The sequence below is a fragment of the Pantherophis guttatus genome, chromosome 1 (assembly GCF_059756535.1).
Source record: "Pantherophis guttatus breed Tessera chromosome 1, ASM5975653v1, whole genome shotgun sequence".
Lineage (NCBI taxonomy): Eukaryota > Metazoa > Chordata > Lepidosauria > Squamata > Colubridae > Pantherophis > Pantherophis guttatus.
This window is the reverse complement of record NC_142063.1, coordinates 161,737,552-161,757,449: the sequence shown is the minus strand read 5'-3', so window position 1 is coordinate 161,757,449 and position 19,898 is coordinate 161,737,552. Positions and strand designations below refer to the sequence as shown.

Sequence of the window (19,898 nt, the reverse complement as noted above, 5' to 3'; positions counted from 1 at the left end):
CCTATTAAAAAAATAAGCTTTAAAACTCGATTGTAAGGAGGATCCTGGCGTATTAATTATGTCCAGTAACGTATCTCTTGAAAGATGCATTTCCTGAAGGGAATGAGTCACAGCCATTGAAACTGCCTCTTTCTTGTAAAGGGTGAAAGTCCATAACTTATTAGCATCACTGCTTGGAGATTCAGCTTGTCTAGCAGGAAAAGCTTTTAGCAGGCGTGGGTGTTGGGTGGGTGGCAAGTTGTCAAATCAAGCTTATGATGGGGACAAAAAAGAGACTCATTTTCTCTCAATGCGACAAGCTGTTTTGCCTTGATAATGCTCATCAACAAGAATAATTTGAACAGAGTCTTGTGATGGATGAACTGTATAAATAGAATATAAATAGAATATATAGACACGAAGCATTTCACTTGGGAGACAACAGAACAATCAGCCATAGGAAAGAGTACTGAATATTTTTTCCTGTCAAGTCAGCTTATCATAAATAGGTGATCATTTAGTTATGATTGTAGAATTAAAGAGTTGTCATATTCTGCAAGGAAATTTGATTTGGGTTAGTAAAAAAAACCTCACTTAACAAAACCTACATGCATGAGGCTCATTTTAGTAGGAGTAAGAAATAAGGAGAGTCAGTTTGGTGTAGTGGTGAAGGTACTGGCCTAGAAATCAAGAGGCTGTGAATTCTAGTCCTACCTTAGGCCTGAAAACCAGCTGGGTGACCTTGGGGCTTGGGCTAGTCATTCTCTCTCAGCCCAACACACAACACAGGGTGGTTGTTGTTGGAGAAATAGGAGGCAGAAGGAATAGTAGCTATGTTTGCCATCTTGGATTATTTGTAAACAAACAAACATGCTGTGAGTTTCAGACTTCCTTTATGCCCAAAGCCAGTTAGGTGAGGTTGGATCAATCCCTATCCTCAGTTCAAGGGAAAAAAGCAACAAAAACCACTTTTAAAACAAGATGACAACTATCCAGACTGATTTGAAGATATATACATAGTAGAATAATACAACTTTCAATGATAATAATTCTTATTTCAATACAAAATTGAAAAAAATTAATTATTTCAATACAAAATTATCAAACCTTTTATTTGAAACATCTTTTTTGAAATAAATTCTTCTCCATATTTTATATATCTTTCTTTAAGTATTATTATATATTAATAACTGAGCCCAGTGCAAAATGGGATAAGTATAAGAGGGAAAAATATGAGGCGCAAAAACTGAGTGATTTAGCCCCTCGGCTAAATAGAATCTTCTGTAAATCTTCTAGGTTAGGTTAGGTTAGGTTAGGTTAGGTTAGGTTAGGTTAGGTTAGGTTAGGTTAGGTTAGGTTAGGTTAGGTTAGGTTAGGTTAGGTTAGGTAATGCTGTGCTGTACTGTGCTATACGAATACTGTACTGTTCTATACTATACTGTACTGTACTATACTGTACTGTACTGTACTATACTATACATTAAGCTGTTTTCTGTGTCACTGTTTTGCAATAAATTTGACTTGGCTTAGCTTAACCTTTACCAGAACTTTATCTAGCTTTAAGGGACATTTAATAAATGACCCAAATTACTTTTCTCATTAACTACACATCCCTTGGAAAAGGTTAAGAACACAGGAATATTAAAAACAAATAAACTTTAAATATAATAGTTTACATTTAGTGTAAATTAAATACATTTAATGTTTTGCCTTTCTCAGTTCTCAGTACATTGTTCTCGGTATATTGGAGTCTGTTCCTTGCCATACCACTTAAAACAAAGAACACATGTTAAATCTTATAAAGACAAACGAAATCAGGTTTCAGGCATTTGATGGGAAACTGGAACCAAAACGTTTTTTTAGTCTTCAGAAAAATACTGTATCAAATTTTCTTTCCCCACCTTTCCCAGAATTGTGAGAAATGATATGATGAGTTTATTCCATTATATCCAGTTTATGGCTGTCATTCTAGTTCCTACTGAATTCAGAGGATAAGTTGGGACATCAATTTCAACTGCAGGAACATTCAACATTCAAATTCAACAAGGATAGGCTGTATTCTGAATTTCTTGGAACTTGTATCATCCTGAGTGTGGTTTCTACAATTGCTTTTCCGTTAGAACTCTTGGCGTTCTCCTGTTCCATTCTGGAAAATCATTCTGGAAGAATGGGAACAAGGGAAGAGACAAATGGGTAAAAAAATCTCACCTCCCTTTCATAAATTGAATCCTCTCTTGTATTTTAGCCCATCCATGAATAAGAGGGACATTTCTCTTTATGGGCATGAAGTTAATCCCCAAGGCACTAGTGGGTAAACAAACCTATGTAAATACAAAAATCTACTTATTTGCTATTATCACCTTACTTCTTTTGCTTTTTGTGTTTATTTTTGTGTTTATTTTTGCAACCCTTTTTCTGTTAGTCATCGGTCAGCTCTAAGAGAAAAGCAAATAGGAATTGAAACAGGTTAGTGTAACACGTAATTACAGGTCTACCATAAACTCCTCCTGAAGAGCAGGACATGGATGCCATTTGTACTTGGCTGCCATCTATCTTGGCAGCTCCATCTTTCAAGATTGGGGGGAGGGGGTTTTAAAGAAATTTGCAGGCAATAAAGAGGTTGACCTACCAATTATAGCTCTAGTTAGCCATCATTTTGGGTTTTTTTGTTTTTGGTTTTTTGTGAACAGTCCATTCTGAGACTGCTATTTCTTTAAATTGTCTGCTTTTGTCCATCTCCCCCACATTTTTTCCCCTCTGGTTTACTTTCTTCCTGCTGTATTCACTGGAAACATTTTATATTGAAATCCTGTGGTTGCTGATGAAGCATCCCAAGCAGCACAGGATATGTTGTGTGTTCCTCTCCAAGGACCACAAAGGCAGTCTGACCTTATTACTACTTCCCAGCTGCTGTGGAAACCTCCTTGGGAGAAGTGTGTATGTGTATGTGTTGTCCTCTTGTTGAAACTAACGTAGTTGATCTTGTGATGGAGAACTGTCACGTATGGAGGAAAAAGTTCAAATATACTGTTCCACCCTCACTTCTATCCTGCTAGAATGAGCCCAGCTGAGTATGACACGCAGTAGTGTGTTTCCTGCAGAATTTCTGCAATTCAGCAAGTATCTTTGCTAGGAAGAAGTCCAAGTCCGGTATATTTTTATTACTGAGGAAATATTGACCTCTTGGTTCTCCCATATGTTTAGAAGTCTTTGATTCCAAAAAGGAAATCTCTAATGTTTGAAATAGAAACAAAGACAGCTGCACTTCACACGGTGTATAAATAATGACCAATACTAGGATGTTGTTTTTTTGTCATTCCCAGAATGGCTAAGAGTAAGCATACTCTTTGTGCCTTAGGGGGCCAATAAAACTAGTCTAAATATAGTTTTGGATGAAAGATTAGGAGAACTTCCATCAAATGGTAAAATTAATCTCCAGTGTTTTGACATATTTGTTCCAATATATTGCTTCTGAGTTCTTTGGAGAAAAAAAATACATCACCAGGAAATTAAAGAAAAATTCTACTTCATACTCACAGATTTCACTATCTGGAGTTACCTTAGTGAGGCAGAGAGAAGCTGCTTTCTCTTCTTTTTCTTCCCCTGAACACAAAGCAGAAGGAAACTAAGATGCCAAGATATGCCAAGAATCAAACAAAAGAACAGATCCTTGGATGAAAAAAAACCTATTAATTCTCTTCCTTCTGTGTAAATTATTATACTCGTAAAAACTAATGGAAACTTCCGAGTACTGTGTGCAATTGCCCCATTTATTGGGAATGTGTTAACTATTAAAAACTCCAAATGTGGAAAATGGAATATATTTCTAAGGGGCTACAAAAGCTCTTGAGAACAGAAGACCTTGCCTTTGATTTGAGTTTATTCAGCTCAGATTGAGTTTTCTGCTAAACTGCAAATAGCCTTTTGGTGTATAGAAAACAGTTTTTCCACTAAAGAACAATATCATTGGATTCCACTTAATAAAAATGAGGCATGTTTTGCAGTAATAATAATGTAAAATCATTGACTTTGCCAGACTGACAGGGCACTCAGATAATGAGAACCCCTCCAAACTGTTTTATACAAAGTCATTGCCATGTCAGTCAAGGTCACTATAAGATAATAAGTGTCATACGGGAAAAACCCAAGTTAACTGTGGTGAACCACAAAAAGATGATTCAACAACAGACTCAGTAAGCAAAATAGATACAATATCCACCCACCCCACATGTACACATAGACATTTTCACAGGAATATAGTGAATCCAAATTTGATTGTGTGTTCAGGTTTTTAATGTCTAAATGACATTAATTAATAATTGTTGAGATTTTTTTTAAAAAAGAATTTCCTTTTTCCCAATTATACATGATAGATATCACTAATTTCCCATTGTTCATGGCTTCCTTCTCCCTGCCCTTCTTCTCAGTGTCCCATCCTTTCTACTAAACAATTTATACTCTCATCTTCCTCCCTGGTCAGAGCAGAGGAAAAGAGAGAGGCATTGCAGCCACAGATGGAGCATCAGCTTTAGGCCTCTCCCAATCTGGCCTGGCCTTTTTTGGGGATGGAGAGGTTTTCTGGCTCCAATCATAACCATCCCCATTGACAGATAGGAATGATCTAAACCAGGGGTTCCCCAGTTGATGGACCGGTGCCGGTCCATGGCATGCCAGAAACTGGTACGCACAAACAAGCAAAGCCCCATCCACGGGATGCAGGCAGCACACAAAACCACCACCCCACTGGTCCATGGAAAAACCTCTCTCCATGAAACCAGTCCCTGTTGCCCAAAAGATTGGGGGCTGCTGATCTAAACTGATAGCAACTGCAAGGAAGAAAATAATTGGAATTAAAGGATCTCTGTCCACAGATGTGTACTCATGTTTTCCATATTTTGCATTTGCAGTAAAAGGCTGCCAAGCAGTTTGAAAAAAAGGGGTGGCTTCAATGGATATCCTTTAAAAGAATAGAACCCTTAAACACTGATTACATCTTATCTCATCTTTTTTAAAAAAAATATAGATCTGTATGATATTAAGATGTGGTAATTTGTCATTTGTAATCTTCAAAGGAAATGAATAAATGAACAGTGTGCGTGACACTTCAGTTTTGTAACTTCCAGGGAATTAATGGCTCTTGGATGTATAATTTCTAGGCAGATGCTGCCCCCTAGAGATTATGTTATGCCTCTTTAAGTCTCAATAATACATAGTCAAATGTTTGAATGAAGCTATATAGGGATATATAGATAAAATATTATAGTGTCATTTAAAAGATAAACTAATATTGAACTTTGTAATAATATAAACATATATAGACAATGTATGCTATATGTAGTATATAAACATTCAGTCCTTTTTCATGCTAACTTGCAAGTGAAAAAATATTGTACCATTGAACCTACTTTTCAGCAGTTTGTTCATCGTCAGTGATATTCTTGTTTCTTTTTATAATTACATCCTACAATAATAAGCATAGTAATTACGCTTTCAATGGAGAGGAAAGCAATTTAAATAATAATAATAATAATAATAATAATAATAATAATAATAATAATAAGCAAAGTTGAAAGAGCTACATGATCCTTAAATTTACAAAAAGAAAGCTTTTAGTATACTATAAAGAATAGTTATATAAAGAATGTCATAGTAAGAAAAATGGAATCGTTGACCTGCCATCCAGGAAAAGAGGTTTTAGGCTCTTCCTATGTCTTGATAAGCTCCCAGTGTATGGCCAGCAGTTTTAAGCAAATGAAACCTTTTTCATTCCACTGGTGCATTTGGTAAGGTATCTTTATTTTTTCTAGTGCTCTTGAAAAACTATGTTGGAACTAGCTACCAATACTGTGTTTCCCCGAAAAGAAGACCCTGTTTTATATTTTTTGAACCCTGAAATAAGTGCTTGGCCTTATTTTGGGGCAGGTCTTGTTATTTTGGGGCGCGTGGAGGAAACCAGAGGAAATGGCAGGGACCGGCTGCGCATGCATTTAAATATTTTTGGGGAGAGCTTATTTTCAGGGGGGGCTTATTTTAGCGCATGCACTCAAAAGCCCGATTGGGCTTATTATCAGGGAATGTCTTATTTTTGGGGAAACAGGGTATATTTATTTATGGGATAGGCATAGTGAAGGACTTTACAAACTCTACTATATGCAGCCTCCCCCAAACAGCAAATATAAGTGGGGTTACAAGCTGGACTCAGAGGCGCTTGTGCATAGCTGAGTAGCTGATAGTACTGTTCCCAGCTTTATCTTGCAAGCAAGCTGGCAACTGGCTGATGCAGGAAAACCCAGAGTCAATTTTTACTGGGTTCTTGCTTTAGATGGGTAACCTCATGGCATTTTTTAAAAGCTGGAGTATTGTCAGAATGGAAGGGATGCGGTAGCTCAGTGGCTAAGACACTGAGCTTGTGGATCAAAAGGTTGGCAGTTCAGCGATTCGAATCCCTAGTGCCGTGTAACAGGGTGAGCTCCCGTTACTTGTCCTAGCTTCTGCCAACCTAGCAGTTCAAAAGCACGTAAAAAATGCAAGTAGAAAAATAGGGACTACCTTTGGTGGGAAGGTAACAGTGTTCCGTGCGCCTTTGGTGTTTAGTCATGCCGGCCACATGACCACAGAGACATCTTCGGACAGCACTGGCTCTTCTGCTTTGAAACGGAGATGAGCAACACCCCCTAGAGTCGGGAACGACTAGCACATATGTGCAAGGGGAACCTTTACCTTTACCTATTGTCAGAATGGATTCCTAATCTGTCTGGACAAAGGGACAGAAGGTCAGGATTTTCATCTGCTTTTATCAAGAGCAAATTCTGTTCTAAAGTAAATGTGGATCAAGGAATAAATAAAATTCAGATTGCAGACTAAATGCCAGACTAAGCAAGTGCTTCCTTTCCACTAAATAAACTAAAATCTAGATTTTAGATTCAAGAGTTTTACATCCAGTAGAAAAGTTTTACTTTATGATGCTGCCAGATTCTATATGAATGACAGTTACAAGTAAATTGTTTGTGGTTATTTTATTCCCAGGGCGATCACACAAACTCACTTGATTTTAGGGTATAATGGTACTCCATACATAAAGAATGAAAACCAGTTTGATGCAGTGATTAGGGTACCAGGTTATAAACTAGGATATGTCCAATCCTGCCTTAGAAATGAAACCAAATGGGTCACTTTGGGTCAATCACTCTCTTTTAGTTCCAAGGAGACAAGGATAAATAAAACTTTACTAAAGAAAAATAGAAGGAGAAAGGAGTATTGTGTTGTTCAATTATTATTTATAAAAATAATAAAGGCATTAAAAAGAAAGCCTACAGGGACTAGTCCAGGCAGTCATCAGAAGTCTACACTGACTTGAAGGTGCACGTGTACACACACACACACACACACACACACACACACACACACAAACTGAAATGTAGTGTTGGACCAAAGGGAATATTTTACAGACATTCTCATTCTAGCTCTTGGAAAAAGAACTGAATATATATGATACATCATGTTTAGATTCCTTCAAATGCATTTGGCTGTTATACTGTGCATATTATAGCAGGCATTATTATGGAATACTGTTATTTACCTTCTTTCAGGTCTCAATTCATCCCCACTCATACTAGGCATGTCAATCTGTGCCTTGAAAGCTGATTCTGGTCCCTGTAAAGCCCTGCACACCCGCTATCATTTCAACATCCATACCCACCACTGTGAACTTTTCAACTTTGGTGGATGTCAAGGCAATGAAAACAACTTTTTAACCCTAGACGAATGTCAAGAAAAGTGTGTCGTGAAAGGTCAGTATATTCCTTGCTACAATTCTTTCTTTTTCAAAAGAAACACTTCTTTTTAAGTCTCAGGCGAAAGCCAATTCTTTGGACAATTTATCAGATTGTCATATTATGTACTACTGGGTTACCTGCAGAATTTATACAAATATATACATGAATATAGGAAACAGCGTTGTACCAAATTAGATCATTGATCCAACTCGCTCTATTCTTGTAGTTTCCCAAAATGTCAGTGATTACAGCCATTCCTAGAGACATCACAAATTAAATTTGGTGCCATGTTCATGTGAAACATCTTTATACACCTGAACTCTGGTCGTTCTTGGAATTAAAACTAATTCAATGATAAATATAAAACTTTGAAAAAGTATTTTGAATAGTAAGTTCCATATCTCATTTTCACCAGGCAAAATGAACATTAAGTCCTAGGTATCCATCAACTTAACCCACATTCCAACAGATGTAAATTTGATGTTCTGGGCAATTTCCATGTTTTAAACTTCAGTCAGTACTAACACTATATACATAAAGCAATTGTTATCCAGGTTTAATAATACATACTTCAGAGATATTGCAGATGTGGTTCCAGACCACCGGAATAAAGCAAATATTGCAGTAAAGCAAATCACACAAATGTTTTGGTTTCCCAGTCTGTATAAATGTGATATTTACACTATACTATGGTCTATTAAGTGTGCAATAGTATGTCTGAAAAAGAAAACCAATGCACATACTTTAATTAAAAAATATTTTATTGCTAAAAAATGCTAATCATCTGAGCCTTCAGCAAGTCATAATCTTTTTGCTGGTGGAGGATCTTGAAAAAAAAACCTCACACTAAGTGTGAAGTGTAATAAAGTGAAGCGCAATAAAACAAGTTATCCCTGTATATACTAAAAGTCCAAGTGGGAAATATATCTTATAACCAAGAAGTTAATTCAGCAGGGATTTAGTTATTCCAGAGTCTCCAGCAGAGAAAAGTACTATCAAATAGCTGGCTGGTTAAGAAAATCCCAAGCTGCAACTTTTAATAAATCTTTCTGCCAGAAAAAAACAATCTTACTTAACTCAGTCAAGGCAAGTGAAAAGAGCACTGCAGTGGGCAAGTATAATAAACATCATGAATTTGTATGCTGACCTGGAGAAGCCAAACCAGTCAGGGCCCCAGGTGCATGTTTAAGGGTGCATAAATGCAGTGTAAGGAAAAGTGTTTAATTCAAACATAACAAAAGTCAGATGACGAAATAAGACCTCAGTCTCCAAGGGAAAAAGGCTTAAATCATGCCCCTCAGCCTTAATCTCCAAGAAAATTGAAAGTCCTCTTAAAATTAGAAGGAAGGTGACATCATCATGCAGGCAGGGAAGGTATGTTATAGAGCCTTTCATTTAAAGAATGAAGGGGGTCCAGGAAAAGAGCCTCTCTTCCATTTCTCCCATCTTCTGGAATATTCTCCCTTCAGAAGTGAGGTGGGCTATCATTCTCCTGGCCTTTTGAAGGAATTTGAAGACCTCTGCCAACTCAAATAGGGCTCACTGAGCAATACGCAACCCTGGAACCTAAAAGTCTCTCCCCCCACCCCCCATACACACTTTTTAACTTCTAACTTATTTTATTCTTGTTTTTATCTGGCTCTTTTATTAATGCATTGTATTTTTATATGGCTTTTGTGCTTTTAACCGTATATCACCAGAGTCACTCTGGGAGTTGGGCAGTGCCCAGGGATGGGTTCTACTTACCTTTACTACTGGTTTGCAACGGGAGTGCGTTTCGCTCACATGCGAAGAAGCTTCTGTGCATGCGCAGATCATCAGTGATGACATTGTGGCGGGTGGGCAGAGCTTACTACCGGTTCTCAAGAACCAGACCGAACCAGGAGCAACCCACCACTGGCAGTACCTAAATTTGACAGATAATAAATAAATACCCATAATAAATACCCATGGAAAACAAAACTTCAGAAAGTCCCTCTGAATTTGGAAATGAAAAAGATGTCAGTTACATTTTCTGATGCATCTGAAAAAAATATGTGTCAGTACATTTATAAGATTTGAAAAAGAATCATGCTTATAAGATGTTCATATGCTCTGCAACATGTATAACTTATAACTTTGATTACTAGAACACTGGGAATTGCCAATTGCTTGTCTAGTTGCTGAAATTAGTTTAGATGCTTTGTGTACATTTATTTTATCAGACTTCATCGTTTTCAGCAGAGTTTGTTGGTACTATCTCTCAATTATCTCAGCCTGCCCATCCAGATTGGACTGAGTTGACATGTTACAAGTGCCATCTATTAAAGAGTTTTATTTTATAGAACTCAGGAACTCTGTGGCTCTGGCTGTCTTGTAGAACAGCATTTCCCCGCCTGCCCCCCTCCCCCCCCCCCACAATCACAGATTCAGATGGCCCTGATCCTCCTGGCCTTTAGACCTAACTTTTCCTCCTGATGCTGGGCCAGGATGTTGCACAGGCCATTGATATGTGAATTGTGAGTTATCATCCCCAGCACTATATATGTGACTTTCTTGATTTTTATTCTGATTTTTTTAAAATTCTTGATATCAGTATGTTAAAGTATATTAGCTGCTCAGTGTCAGCTCGCACTGCGAGATGAGTGGCATATATATATTTAATAAATACATAAAGTTAATGTATTCAGAGGAACATGTATAGTCCAACAATGACATTAATGGCTTGGCAGCTTCATTTTTGATATTTCTGAAAGAAAGGAGTTCTACATAGATGCGGCAATGACAAAGTAAATCTACATTTTTTTAAAAAATAACTATGATGTGCAAATTTTGAGAAGCAAAGGAAAAAATTGAAAACTAACCTCCACAGGATGTTTCTATTCAAAAGAAATCATCATCATCATCAGGCTTCTATCCTTCCAAGGTAAAATGAGAACCCAGATTGTGGGGGCAATATGCTGACTCTTATTGTTTAGAGAGGGCTGTAAAGCACTGTGAAGCGGCATACAAGTCTAAATGCCATTGCTAGTGCTATCATCATCTATATTTCAAAAACTATACACATGAACACACCTCTACAAATTATATTCATATATATTATACTGTATATATCAATCTATATTAGAGAGAGAAAGATTATGCTCATATGAAGACTTTTACTGTTACATTTCTAGATCTAGTTTAAAATTATCTGTTCCATTACAGATGTGCCAGCGAAGATAAAGAAATCAAGACTTAAGAATGGTAACTTACTGTTTCATTGTGTTTTGTTATCTCTCAGTATTAAGAAATAATTTCCCAACAGAAATGTGGCTGGGTTAAGTTACTATACAGATTTTACTCAAATGTCCAAAGTTCTTATTAGCTTATAAGATTGTTGTACTTATCATAGCAAACAATAACTATAATTTTTTAAAATGTTTCTTTCATCTGTAAGAAGGCGAGGGGCTCAAAAATGAGATCATTTTTATTTCTGGTGTTTGATTTTGGAGAGCTTCATATTAATAGTACAATGCAGTACAATAATTTTTAACTTATAATTTACAATGTATAATGTAATATAATTGTATCACAATTAAGTTTGTATTGTAAAATGAATAATGAATGAGAAGTGAACATTGCCAAGATAAATTATTAGTGTTCATATCACATCAACTCAATTATCCTTAGTTAATTAGGTTTTAAGTGGCTGTCTTCTTTGCATTGCACATGAATATCTTGATTGTAAAAAGTACCATTATCTTGAAATCCATTGAAACCAATCAAAGCAATAGGAAAGCAGTGGCATGAGAATTAGAATCAATAAGTTGCAAGACAGATTCTTTTTTTATTATTATTTTTTATTATTCAGAAGAAAATTTTTACCCATAACAATCCACAGTTTTGGAAGAATTGCATTAAAGTTGATTTCATTTCAGACATTAATTTCTTTATCCAAAAACTGACAAAGGACAGTGCTATCTAATCTTTCTTAGGAGATATAGGGATCAAGCAGTAAGACCTCTGAATCAGGGGTGGGTTCTACGTACCTTTACTACTGGTTCGTGATGGGACCGCATGCGTGCACGTGCTTCTATGCATGCACAGATCACCCATGATGATGTCGTGGTGGGTGGGCGGAGCCTCCCATTGGTTTTATTACCAGTTCTATAGAACTGAACCAAACTGGGAGCAACCCACCACTGCTCTGAATGCCACTAACAATAAGTTTGGTTCATCCTGAAATAGACTTAATTTCTTCCCATATTACCAAAAATTAAGTTTGGCCCCTTAGGTTTAAAGTTTGAGGTTAAAATGTAATGATGGAGAGCATTTCACTGTAATTAGACTAACATAGATATAGTGCGTAAACTGTTGGATTAAAAGTGGCAGAAGCAAGTTCAGATCTATCCCCAGATATGCATTTATTTATTAAATTCATATGGCATCCATCTCATTGTCAAACGACTGTGGGCTGCTTAAAACATCATAAAATAACAATATAAAACAATTAAGATGGTAAAAACATACAAGAGATCGCTAGGTAACTTTGGACCAATTATTCTCTCAGCCCAACCTGATTCATAGCAGTGTTGTTGGCATGAAAAGTGGAAGGAAGGAGTGGTATATATTTATGCCACCTGGAGCTCCTGAAGGAAAGGCAGGATATAAAATTTGTAAATAAATAACAGAATGAGAAGTCGGATGTTTAATTGACAAATTTAGCCGAGTTATCATTATGAAATCTTTTGGACCAAGGTTTTCAAACTATTGTCCAATTTCCAGCTTCATTAGAAGTCGTAGCAGCTGTTCTTACTTTCATCATTGGGGTGAGATCATTTTTGTAGCATACGCTTGAAGACTATGTAAATATAGCTGAGTTTAAGCCTGACAACTGAGTATAAGGAAGGAAGAAAAAAGATACAAATCTCATATTTTTGTGGGAGACATTTTCTGTCATAGATTACCTTTTTGAAAAATTGAGGCCATCTGGACTCTGAAATTAAATATTAAATATTATGGCGGCATCAAAGGTTTACCACTCTCTTGAGGGCTATTGCCTAACTGTGGCTGAAAATATCAGAATAAACCCGGCCTGTGAAACTCATCACATTCCATCTCAGTTATGGCTATTATGGAAACTGAATCAGCCATATTATTTGCAAACCAAAGTAGAGTATATAGCTAGTCCCTAGACAACTACTATGGATAATACACTACAATTACATTATGTTTCACATTCTGGATATACAAAAATCTTCCACCTATAAAACTAGAGTATTGAAGGATTTCCTAAATCTTTCTCCTGAAGTCAATGGGACTGAGTAGCATTTAACTTTAGTTAGAACTGAATGATTTTATAATGAAGTTAAGAGGAATCAATAACAATAACAGTGGAAAAAATGACTGTTATTTTCCTTCCTGAAAAAATCCTAATTCACAGAAAAGCCGTCCTTTTGCCTTTTGGAAAATGACCCTGGTGTCTGCCGAGGATTAATTTCCAGGTATTTCTACAACAAAGAGTCACAGCAGTGTGAAAAATTCCAATATGGAGGTTGCCTGGGAAACCAAAACAACTTTAAATCTTTGCAAGAATGCCAAAATACCTGCCATGACAGAGGTAAGTGGAGCTGGTACTTAACTGCATCTCTCAGTGCCTGTTGGTGTAAGGCAGGAATAGAGAGCCTCTGTCCTTCCAGATCTTTTTTTAGAAAACAACTGTTGCTAGATTCCTTCTCTGTGGGAGCCCCAGCCCCGTGGAATGAACTGCCCCCGGAAATACGTAAGATCTCCGACCTCCGGGTGTTTCGTTGTGCACTCAAGACCCTGTTGTTCCGCCAGGCTGGGCTATCAACATAACAATTTTAAATTGGGTTTTAAATTTCTGGGGGTTTAAAATTTAGCCGAATTCATTTAATAATTTTAAACTATTTTAACTGATGTTGTTTGTGTTTTTAATAGGCTGTACACCGCCCTGAGTCCTTCGGGAGAAGGGCGGTATAGAAATAAAATTATTATTATTATTAAATTATTATTATTATTTTATTGGCTGAATTACCAATGGCTGATAGGACTTGAAATTTATAGATTTCAAAGCTTGTGGGAACGGTAGCATGTCTGCTGAGTTACAACAGAAATTCATTCACATGTTCAGTTTGAAGGCTGCATATATGAGTGGTTGCTATCATGAGTTTTCATAATTGGAGAGAAAAAGCAAAGAGGATAAGGAGTCCCTTTCAGTCTTCAGTGAAAGAACTGCATAAACAATGTATTAGCAAGCTAGTATGACATAGAACTAAGGGACGTGGTGGTCAATGGCTAAGATGCTGAGCTTGTCGATCGAAAGGTCGGCAGTTCAGCGGTTCAAATCCCTAGTGCCGCATAACAGGTTGAGCTCCTGTTACTTGTCCCAGCTTCTGCCAACCTAGCAGTTCGAAAGCATGTAAAAAATTCAAGTAGAAAAATAGGGACCACCTTTGGTGGGAAGGTAACAGCGTTCCGTGCACCTTTGGCGTTCAATCATGCCGGCCACATGACCATGGAGACGTCTTCGGACAGCGCTGGCTCTTCGGCTTTGAAACGGAGATGAGCATCGCTCCCTAGAGTCGGGAACGACTAGCACATATGTGCAAGGGGAAACTTTACCTTTATCTAACAACATAGAACAGAAGGTGGGAATAAACTCCTTTTTCAGTTTAATGTAAACAAATGTAAATGAAGTGAAAACTGCTTCTTATGTCTAAGTAAGTTCAAATGAAAAGCGGATTTCAGGAAACTACAATCTTGGGGTATTAAATAAATGTTAATCACTGTGTTTTCTCTGTCCCAATATTACCATTTTGATCAGATGTTTTTTTTTTTTTTATTTCAGTCCCCTCAGCCAATTCACTACAAATCGATGATGACCACACGGTTTTGGGTACTATTAGTAATAATAGTGCTCCACTTATTAAGCAAGGTATGTATTAATAGTTTATGCCTGAGTAAGAATCGGGCTCACTCTATAGTTCTCATCTGAACTTTTCCCTGTCATGTTTCTACTTTGCTTCTCATGATTCTGAAAGGAATTCAGTTTATTAACTAATGGGGGTTTCTGCAAAGCTTGAACCAATTCCTCTCTATATATTTTTTATTTCCTCTCTATTCCATCATCTGTATTGCTTTTTTAAAAGCAGATGTTTTTGCCCTCCCTCCATGGAAAAGCTGCTACTCTGTGCATTCTATTATTCTCCTAAAAGATGAGATCACTCTCATATATAATGCCTAAATAGAAAAGAGCCATAGCATATGAACATATGAAGCTTCCTTAACCAGGGTCACATAGTGCATACTATATTATTAATTCTAACTAGTAACAGCCAAAAACATACTCAACTCTGCTAACTAACACTGGGTATGGTAGAAATTGCTGGGAATTTCTCCTTTAACTATGCCACTGCACAGTAGTGGGTTTCAATTTTGGCTGCTACTGGTTTGCTCATGGGCATGTGTGCATTCGCTCATCTACGCATGCACAGAGACATCCGGGTGGGTGGGCGGAGCCTCCTGCCGCCGCTGCTGCTGCTGCTACCAGTTCGCCCAATCCAGGGTGAACCAGTAGCAACCCACCACTGCTGCACAAGTATAGTTTACCGAAGAGATCTCAAATTTCTAACATGCCATTGCAGCATGGGAATAGTCACATAATACATGCTAGCACCTAGCATGTTATCTCACAGATTACTCCTTCTGAATGTGCTGCATTTGTATTTTACTGCTTTCTGCCATAGTAGTGGCACTACTATGTTCACATCAGGAATATGCACTTTGTCTTTAGACTAATGACTCCAAACATCATTGAGGAAACATGGATGAGTCCAAGGAAGCCAAAACAAAAACATAGACTATAAAATTTATTCCTCAATAAATTAAATCAGAGTTTTGTTTAAGTTCCGTTTTTAATTGTTACCTAACTATTCTGCATACCTCCTAGAGTCTTGAGACTGGGATATATAAATGTCAGGAAAGAAATAATAAATACTAACATTTCTGAGGTAATTGTTAGTGGCAGAAATAAATCCCTTTTGTTGTTTTTTGGCTCGTTTTTTTAATCTTTCCTGATTTTTATTTTTATTTTTTGTCTGAAAGCTTTCTTTGAAAGATTTGTTGCCACTGTTTTTCCATGAGTATATGCCATACTGGAGATTGAGGCTTCTCACTTTTATGATCCACAGTTGTACGTCAGGGAGAAAGGAACAGCTGGAAAAAGACTGATCACGGTTGCTATATTTTTCTGCTGGCCATCTGCACTTTCATTCATATGTGCTTCTGGGAACTGGCTGGTAGTTTGTGGATTATGCATGCTGGCTAGAAATCTGGAGTGCTTGTGAGAAAAGTCCAGGGAGATCTTCTTAATGAACTTTGGGACTGCCTATGATGGGAAAGTGCTGTGTGGTTTTTCTACACCCTGGCTTCATTCATCACAGAACATAGACCTTTGCTTGGGCTATAATCACCTAATCCAGTAATGGGATGGAGGAAAGGCATTCTTGTGTCAGCCAAAATCCAATCAGGATGAAGGGTGGTACAGATATGTTCTGAGTAGATAAATAAATAAAGCATTCAAACTGTTTCAAGAGTTATTGACAATACTTTTTCTTTTTTGCTTAGTCTTGGTGTTGGCCCTGATTGAACAGTTGAATACATCTCATGTCTTTATATTGATTCTTGCCCCTTGCTTAGGCAAGGATCTGCTGTTGAATTTGGAGACCCCACTCAAAACTTAAACCTATCCAATCAGAGGTACATATTGGTGGGAAAACATAGTATCTTAGAAGTTCTTAGTTCTAGTTCTTAGAACTTAGAAGCGCTATCTTTTAAAAATATCTTGACAGTCCTATGGAGCCACCGTGAGGAACAGTCTGACAGAATTACAAAATACTGGTGAGGTAGCCCTCAACTCATGACTGTAATGCAGCCTGCTCATTACAGTCAGATGTCATGATGGCTATTAAGTGAAGTACCCATGTAATCATCCCTGCTCTTCCTAATGTGGTTGTTAAATGAACATGCTGATCACTAAGCAAAGCATGGGGTGGCTTGGGCCCTGGAGAAGACCCTGACCCAGGCTCCCCAAAGCCTTCCCCACCCTTAAGGCATACCATGCTCCACTTCCTGCTCCTCAAGGGCCACAGGCCCTGCTTTCCATCCCACTGGGCCCAATACCTTTTTCCTTACTTCATATAACCCATTACACACTTACCTTTCAAAGAGCTCCATAGTTTGAGTGAGGGAAGCAAAGCAAGTTTTGTTGCTGGGCTATGTGGCATGAACCCAGAGGTGGCCACCATTTTTCGAGCAGCCACCATTCTGAAACAGCACCAACCCAGCAATAAACACTTACTGTGTTTTCTTAACCGAAACTTAACCTAGAGTTCTTTGAAAGGCAAGTGTGCAATGGGTGATGGGTAAGGAAGAGAGTGTGGGGCCTTGTGGGGAGAATTGGAGGGGGGGCGAGATAGCCTGGGGGCCTGTAGCATCCCTGTGGTTGGTTGTAAGGGGCAAACAACTATAAGGTGTTTTCTGCTGGCAAGGTGTCTACTGTAACTTCAAACATTTGCTAAGTGACCAGCCGAGAAATACCTCTACATTACTCAGATACACACAAATAAATACTCACATATATATCTTTTTGCTTGCATTGCAATCTTCTTGGTAAGTGGCAAAAGTAATCAGATAATTATATAGATAAGCTAGATCAAAATTTCACTCTAATGAAAGAGACTTGAAGTTGCCATAAATTTATGAACTGTTTTTAAATGGCTTTAATAAGGCATGAAATGTTGCTATTATCTCTGAGTCTAGAATAGTCTCATGGACTACTATAGTTTCTGGATCAAATGAATCTTATAGTACCATTCCTTGACAAAACAGCCAGCCACCAAATATTCTTTGGAGTAGTTAAATAATATCACCAATTTATTACTGCTGTGTTAATTGTTAATTGCATATTTTAATGGGAAATGGTATTTCATAATTAGCTATCCTAATCCTTACAGCAGGAGTATGAAATACATACACACACATACACAAAGAGAAAGATACACACAGAGAGACACACACACATTTGAAATTTGGAAAGCAGACGGAATTTTATGGGGAGGGAATCAAAAAAGGCAAGATGCTGGTCACGGCAACGTGATTGAAGCTTTATCCCTTCTTATATGTGTTGATGTCACATGCACAGGCAAAGAGGCAGGGCTTCAGTCACGTTGCCACAACTGTCATTGTGCTGTTTTTGAATGGTCAAATGGCAGTCGACAATGCTCCATTATTTCTCTTTATAGATAGTCACAGATAGGAAAATTTTATGCACAGAATTTAATCCACCTTCTTGGCTACTTTCTTTGGCTTCATGCTGTTTCTCTTTGTGTGCAGTGAGTGAGTGTGTGCTTATGTGTGCTTGTATGTACATGTCTCCATTTGGCTTTGTTCTCTTTGGTCATCTTCACAGAAGGGGCAAAAGAATAAATTCAAAATGCAAGCTAGGCATTAAGAAATACCTCATGATGCTCTAAGACCGTGATGGCGAACCTATGGCACACGTGCCACAGGTGGCACACAGAGCCATAACTGTGGGCACGTGAATGTTGCCCTAGCTCAGCTCCAGCACACATTGGTCTGCTGATTTTTGGGCCTTCCAGGCCCACCCAAAGTCAGGAAATGGGCCGTTTCCGGCCTCCAGAGGGCCTCGGGTAGGGAGGCTGTTTTCACCCTCCCCAGGCTCCAAGAAAGCCTCTGGAGCCTCGGGAGGGTGAAAAACAGGCCTATTGGCGCCACCAGTAACCTTTTTGCCTTTGCGTGCCAAAAGCGGGGGGAGTGCAGGGGGTTGCGCGTGCATGCGTGTGTGGGGGGATGCGGGGGTGCATTGAATTATGGGTGTGGGCACATGTGCGCGCAACTCCCCCCCGCGTTCCCCCCGCTTTTGGCACGTGATGGCAAAAAGGTTAGCCATCACTGCTCTAGGAAATGGCTCTGCTAACATAATATAGAACATAGAATAACATAGTTGGAAGGGACCTTGGAGGTCTTCTAGTTCAAACCCCTGCTCAAGCAAGAGACCCTATACCATTCCAGGCAAATGTCTATCCAGTCCCTTTTTAAAAGCCTCCATTGATGGAGCACCCACAACTTTTGAAGGCAAGGCAAACTGTTGCACTGATTCATTGTTCTAACCGTTAGGAAATTTCTCCTTAGTTTTAGATTGCTTCTCTCCTTGTTTGGTTTCTTATCTTCCTAAAGGAAGGGGCCATGATGTGCAAAGCTGTGTCATCTGCCCAGTGTAGAATTAAGCCCCTGGTTCACATTCTCTTGACACCAAAATCCTTTCAGTCAACCACTGGGATCAACTGGAAGTGAGTTTAAATTAAAAAGTCCTGCATGTTCTGTGCAAAGGGCGTGAAAGGCACTGAAGAAAAGCTTGTTCAGTAATTTTATAGGAAAGGACCCCCCTCAGAATCACAACATGAATCTGTCGCTATCTATTCAATGAAAAGACGTGTTCTCTATATTTAGTTTAAACTGACTGAGGGAGAAATTTCCTTCCCGACATTTTATAAGCAAATTGCTATTTCCTATGTTTCCACTGTTTGTTTGTTTTTTCTGTAACCTAGCAGCACATAAATATAATTTAGGATTTTATACTGAGTTTTGTAAAATAATTTAAGCTTCAGATTTCTATTGCCTTTTTTTTTTTTTACAAGCTATGAACCTGGGCAGGTTGGGATGCCATAGTACTATCTGTATCATTATTTCAGTCCTAGAAAATCAAGGCCCTTAAAGCCTCCAATGACCAGTCCTTGCTTTGCTCAAGTTTCATAAAACCTTCTTATTCCTCACACAAATCATTGGCATCTTTGCACCAAATAGACTTATTGTTGTTTCTCTTTCATGGCTGTTTCAGAAGACAACATTCTTTACTAGTTAGTATCATGAAGACTGTATCTCTTTTATTCTTGTTTTGTACTTGTCTATTTGTTTTTATGCTTGAGGAGCCCTCTGAAGGTATCCAGGATCAAATGATAGAAAGGACCATGAATCCAGTTGTAAAATTACCCCGTAAACTGCATTTTGGTTTTGTTTCCAGGCATAAGCAAAGTACAATTGTCTTTCAGCAGAAATACTACAGGCTTTGCATGACATGCT

General features: G+C 38.0%; 1 protein-coding gene across 6 annotated transcripts in view; it reads left to right on the top strand.

The window, feature by feature from the left end:
- TFPI (tissue factor pathway inhibitor) overlaps window positions 1-19,898 on the top strand; it is a 38,919-nt gene that overhangs the window by 13,475 nt on the left and 5,546 nt on the right. For 4 of the 6 annotated variants that reach the window (XM_034429155.3, XM_060688060.2, XM_060688061.2 and 1 more), the window contains 4 exons: window positions 7,569-7,769; window positions 10,941-10,979; window positions 13,159-13,335; window positions 14,587-14,673. In XM_034429155.3, the coding sequence (XP_034285046.2) occupies window positions 7,569-7,769; window positions 10,941-10,979; window positions 13,159-13,335; window positions 14,587-14,673 (504 nt within the window). Of the gene's footprint in view, window positions 1-7,568; window positions 7,770-10,940; window positions 10,980-13,158; window positions 13,336-14,586; window positions 14,674-15,928; window positions 16,327-19,898 lie in introns of those variants that run through there. The other 2 variants (XM_034429165.3, XM_087882084.1) reach the window with 1 other exon arrangement.